The sequence below is a fragment of the Urocampus carinirostris genome, chromosome 12, assembly GCF_059441175.1.
Source record: "Urocampus carinirostris isolate Australia breed hairy pipefish chromosome 12, RoL_Ucar_1.0, whole genome shotgun sequence".
Classification (NCBI taxonomy): Eukaryota; Metazoa; Chordata; class Actinopteri; order Syngnathiformes; family Syngnathidae; genus Urocampus; species Urocampus carinirostris.
In genome coordinates this window covers 32952441-32958659 of record NC_142360.1, presented here as the reverse complement: position 1 = coordinate 32958659, position 6219 = coordinate 32952441, and the positions used below count along the sequence as shown (strand labels likewise).

General features: G+C 40.4%; 1 protein-coding gene across 5 annotated transcripts in view; it reads right to left on the bottom strand.

Moving 5' to 3' along the window:
• Positions 1-1428: 1428 nt before the first annotated feature.
• Positions 1429-6219, bottom strand: part of LOC148355622 (oxysterol-binding protein-related protein 1-like) — an 86494-nt gene continuing 81703 nt past the window's right edge. For all 5 annotated transcript variants that reach the window (XM_088349200.1, XM_088349201.1, XM_088349202.1 and 2 more), the window contains one exon: positions 1429-1826. In XM_088349200.1, coding sequence (XP_088205326.1) covers positions 1724-1826 — 103 coding nt within the window. In that variant the 3' untranslated portion in view covers positions 1429-1723. The remainder of the gene's footprint in view (positions 1827-6219) is intronic.

Genomic DNA, 6219 nt, shown 5'->3' with positions numbered 1-6219 from the left:
TCAATAAAGCTTTGTGTGAAACGTTACGCGTTTGGGTCCACTGTCCTGGTTCTGACAGCTAGCAAATGTCTCCCATTAGTTTCGCATTTTGTAGACGGCAGCCCTCAAAAACAAATGTAGTATACAAAACAAATATATATATAATATATATATATATAATGCAGTATTTGTCAAAAGTAAATCCGAGGTATTTTCATAGAAACTACTGAAGAAAGGACACTATTTGTCTTTAAATTGTGGGAAACCAAAGTGAAGATCCCCTTAGAACAGGGTGTCAAGCTCATTTTAACTCGGGGGCCACACGATAGAACAAACATTCTGTCGGGGGCCGGACTAGTAGATTAAAGAGAAAGAAAAAGAGAGATAAAGAAATAAAAGAAAGAGGGAAAAGGAGAGAGGGCAGGACAAAGAAAGAAAAAAAGAGATAGGGAGAGAGCGTGAGAAACAAAAGATAAAAAGTCGTGAGAGTGGGGGAAAACAAAGGGAGAGGAAGAAAGAAATCCAAAGAGAAATAGAAAGACAGAAGGAGAGAAAAGAGAAAAAAAGAGCAAAGGGTAGGAAGAGAGAAAGAGAAAAGAGAGAAAAGGAAAAAAGGAAGTTAGAGCAGAAGAGGTTAAAAGACACAGAGAGAGAAAGAGACAAAGAGCAACAAAGGACGAGAAAAAAGAGACACAGAGACGGAAAGAGACAGAGACAGAGTGGGAGAAAAGGGGTGGAAAAGAAAGAGAGAGAGAGAAATAAATACAAGTACAGTGTCTTTGTGAGAGGCACCTGGCTTTGGCAATATCACGTTGACATATTTCAACCTGCAGTTCGTTTTTCTCTAGCGCTTCTCTGAGTGTTGTCTCGCGGGCCGGATTCAACCCCTTTGCGGGCATGATTTAGCCCGCAGGCCGCGTGTTTGACACCTGTGCCTTAGAAGAAAAATCAACATTTTGTTCCAAATTTTGGGAAAATTCATAATTTGTGACAATCCTCCAAGCTATTAGTTGGCTAAATTTGGAAGCTAAGTTTTGGACATGTTCTAATGTGAAAATAGCCGAATTGATCTTAAATTGTTTCAACAAAATGGCTGAAATCCAACACATTCTTTCTATTATGGATTGCTGCGCCATTTTTTGGGGGGTTCTACTCATCATAGCCATCCTTACAAATCTTATGCTACTGAATGAAACTCGATTGAATTTCCAGATGGCGGGTTTAACAATAGCTTTGTTGAGTTATTTGAGTTTTGTGTTTAGTGGCAATTCATCAAATTTGACTTTTTCCTATTTTCTCTGCCAAAACAATCGAACTTCTTCATCTGCGGTCGTCCATCTGGCTAACGCATTGTCCGGGAATTGATAAAAAAACGGAGCTTCATTAAAGGACAATGGGAGAAGAAAAATGGCCTCCAGTCTTTTAGATACAGTTTATATATTTGCTGTGGTTGAATTTTACAGGTATACACATTAAAGTGACCAAGTAGTGTAAGTGTAATAAGAAATTGTCTATACATGAAAATGAAACACGCCTTTTGTGGTTTTTGAGTACAGTCAAATAAAAATAAGGTCGTTCACGGCTCTCTGTCCACACAAGGAAGAACGTTTTTAAATATATAAACCCCGGTCAACTCAAATGAACAAACACACACAAGTTGAAAGTGATAAACATTAGTAGTGGCATTCATATGCTAACTTCTTGATTGTCAAAGTTCATGTGTGCATATTGCTCATGGAGAATTCTAGTAAATGTCCGGTAGAAGGGGGTAATTCCTGTCCCAGTACCCGCCAGTGAAGATCCAGTCCTGGGAGCCGGTGTGAGGGTTAGGACCCTGCTGGAACCACCTGAAAACCAAAACAGGTAGTAGTTACAGGTACCATAAATTCCGGACTATAGAGCACACCTGATTATAAGCCGCACCCACCACATTTTAAGAGGAAAACCGATTTTGTACATACACAAGCCGCACCTGTATATAAGCCGCATGCGTCTACATTTAAACATGTAACACAAACACAAAATTAACCCAAACCCGATTTCAAGTCCCGCGATTGAAACTAAATGTCCTTCATTAAAGTCCACAGTCCAAAAATCACAGCCGGCAAAATGAACGGAAAATGATACCGGTACTTATGGTTTGATGCAGACCTGCAGAGTCCGGGTCCCATTGAAAGTAATCTAAGGAAAAAAGTGTATATTTCCAAAGGTAAGGGTGGGAAAAATTTATCAGATGAACACATTTACTCAGGCAACGCCTTTTTCTTTAACCAACTTTTTACCCCGTCTTCTTTCCTCGTCTGTCCCTCACCTTTAGCGGTCCCGACTTAAACACGGCACCCTGCGTTTGTTCCGCCCCTCATTTTTCGTTCACCCGTGCAAAACATATCAGAATAAGTGTCAAAATAAATACATTACAAAAATATACAGTTGCAAATACATATTTTACATGGGTTTTAACCCCTAATTATGCCTCCGAAGAAAGTCAGTGCAAGCAGCAAAGTTGCTACAGGTGAAAAAAGAAAAGTAGTGCGTACAACTATTGCATTTAAGAAATAAATAATAGCAAAATATGAAGGTGTGCGAGTGTCTGATCTTGCTAGGGAATACCCCAATGTCCACCTGCGCCTTCTGCTGACCACCACAAAGGTAAGAAATCCTATTCATAATTATTTTTTTTTATCCTTTTTTTTATTTTTCCACGTTCATGTTAGCGTAATCTTTCGTACGGAAGATTACGATAACGCGAACGTACGATTAGCCTGGGTTAGCATTATTTTTACGTTGAACATTCAGGTAAACATTCAGGGTGTTGGAACGGAGCCCAATATTGAGGGTGTTGGAACGGAGCCCCCTTTCCAATGAACCGCTTACCACTTGTTGTGGAGACCCGAGTGCTAAATGACTTTTAAACGACCTGATTTTTTAATTTTTACACGTTCATGTTAGCGTAATCTTTCGTACGGACGATTACGATAACGCGGACGTACGATTAGCCTGGGTAAGCTTTAGTTTACGTTAAACATTCTAGGTAATTATTCAGGGTGTTGGAACGGATTAAAACGATTTACATTTTTTTAATGGGAATTTTTTTTTCGGTGATTGAACAAATCGGTTTTCGAACAGGGTTCTGGAACGGATTATGGTCGAGAACCGAGGTTCCACTGTATACAGAAAATATGATGAAGCAAAGAGCCGCATTCTTATTGGCCAAGAGCCGCATGCGGCTCTAAAGCCACGTGTTTGCCACCCCTGCCATATACACACACTTGTTGGCGAGAGCATCCGACATTTATATCTACCAACACTATGAGATCCATATTGCTACTACAACTGCCCTGGCCAATACAGCCCACAATGTTGTGATAAAAATTCAATATTCAAATTACTGATACACATTTGACACACTCACACCCACTGTAACACATGTACAAACACTTACTGGCACTCTGCAGCGTGATCATGCCTGCTGTCATGCCCACACTTGCTGGCGAAATCCAGCCTACTGCCACACGTCAAAATCCAAATGGAGAAGCTCCTGCTTCAAACTAGTTGTTATTATTACATCTGTTATACCAGTCATTAAACTGGCAGAATATGGGATATGGTACCATTGGAGCGTGGTTTCAGAGATCTGGTCAATCGCCTGGACAAAGCACCAACCAGTACGGCACATAGGAGAAAAAAGTAATTACCAACAATCAGGGTTGGGTAGGGTTACTTTAACTGGATTACTTTCAAGTACTTTTGGATTACTCCAATACCAAATATGCTAGAAAAAGACAAAAGAAACTAAATATGAATAAAATTACTAAATTTTGTGCAGGCTTGGGGAGTAACGAAATACATGGAACGGCAAAAATGATGTTGGCAAGCTGTTTGGATTTATTTTCATTTTGTTTCTGTCGCATTTTATGTTCGTTTTGTCGGAGATCAATGCCAGGAGAGAAAGCTTACCACGTGTTGTGCGTCATCATTTTATTCATATTTAGTTTCTTCTGTCTTTTAGTAGCATATTTGGTATTGGTGTTCTCCAAAATTAATTGAAAGTAATTCAGTTAAAGTAATCCTACCCAACCCTGCCAACAATCCTGAGGGTGTCCCCACAAAAATATCAACCACAGGAGCTAGAACCTGTCACTGAATTTAAATACCTTGGAGCTGTCATATCAGAAGAGGGGTCAGAACCAAAATCAAGACCAGGATAGCTCAAAACCACAGCCGCAAATTGCCAGACTTAAACCCATTTGGAAGGACAAGCACATAGCAGTGAAATCAAAGATCAGTCTCATGCAAGTGCTGGTTACTTCCATCTTCTTCTATGCTCGCAACACATGGACTCTCACAGAAAACTAGAAAAATAAATCCAGGCCATTGGGATGCGATGCTAAAGGAAACTTCTAGCTACTTAGCCCCTGTGACAAACAAAACAGTGCGCAACAACATCATAGGGCACACTGGACACGCCAAAGAACTGTTGTCAACTGTGCGCCATTTTTGTTGGTTGTATTTTATTTTTTCGTCCAAAATAAATGGGTGGCAAGACAGTTAGTGCTCGGAGGAAAGAGAAGTGAAAAAACAACAACGATCGAGTCCAAGAAGGAAACAATTATGTAATCCGAAAATGGTGTACGAGGGTCTGCCATTTAAGCGCTTCTGGGGGGTACAGTAAATGGTTTAAAATGTTTTATTTATTAATCTGTGTTAACTACATGATTAAATAATTATCTACGCTTAGGTATACAGTAATATTTTACATTTCTTTTTGAATGTGGTTATTTCAAAACAGTATCAGCGGGTCACTTCTTGTCATGAATGCCAAAATGAAGACACATAGGGCAATCGTTTGGCACGCAGGAGCGCACTCTCTGATTGGCTGGCACTCTCCTCTTAAGCTGTCAGTGCCCAGAGGTGAGTGTCAGACCGTACTTGTGTCTCTTTGTGTGTGTTTGCCAGATTCCAGTACCAAAGACCTCTCCTGTTTGATTCCTGCCTGCCTTCGGTTTCGACCTGTTTCTGTCCCACGTTTACGACCTGCTCTCCTGCCCTGGCCATCGACCCGCCCGCTAAGCCGTATTGATTCTGCCTACCTGTCACGGAACAGCCATTCCGTCCAACGCTGCTAGCGACCGACAACCGTCGGCTTCCAAAGCAAGCTCTGTCAGCTCAATCCAATAAAGATTCCTTTAAAACGAACGAAATTGGGTCCTAGATTCCATTCTGGGTCGTGACACTTCTATGCGATGTAGGCTTATATGTGTGTATAACGTACTTTAAGTCGTTTTAGTTTTACAGGTGTGAGAGATATACAAGATATAAACTCTCTGTTGGCAGAATTACTCAGATAAAAACACTCATTTAGGTTTTAATCTCCCTCGCGAATTGGAAAGTGGACGACCGAGGAGCCATCTTCCCCCAGTACACGCCCACTCGGTCAGAAGGCGTTTTATTTTGACACATAAGCAGGAAATGAAGTCACACATAAGCGCGTCTTCACAATAAAATGAAATACAATAGAGAAACGTATTTACAAAGAAAATGGAATTAGACTGATCTTTGAAACGTGACCATGGTTATGTGTGTGATGATAGTTTTTATATTCCTAAATATAAAAACAGGTTAATTCCTTAGCATAGATGTCTGAGAAATACACATCCAAGAACAGTCAACTTTACACAGGACATTTTGTCATTTAAAAAAAAGTGAATATATTATACTATCTCTGTTATACTAACGCGGGCTTTGACTTTGATATGTGTAATTTAGCGTATTTTGACCAAAAAAAATCCCATCACAGAAATGTCTTTAACTCAAAACAACCCAAAATATTTGCAAGTTGCATACAAAGCATGATAAAACGCGGTTACATTTGCGGAAAGAAAAAAGGGAGGTGGATGACTGGATTAAAAGTAGAGCAGATGAGCGATAAAAACACATCTTTGCTTCCCCCCGTCGAGCCCATCTCAACAAGGGAGGGGGGGGGGGACACACATTTCAAGATGATATCTCTGCTCGGAGGATATGAAAGGCTTTTCTTTCAATTATTTTTGGTGTTATCCCATCGCGCATGTCGAGCACGTATCCGTCAAAATCTAACCTTGGGCCAAGTGCGCCAGTGCGAAAAAGATGAGAAAGGATAAATAAATATCATTTGGCCCCAGCGTTTTGAGCAACAAACAAATTGGAGGAACGCTTTTACGTTTAACGCTCTCTTTTTGGCGATACCGAGCCACTGGTGTT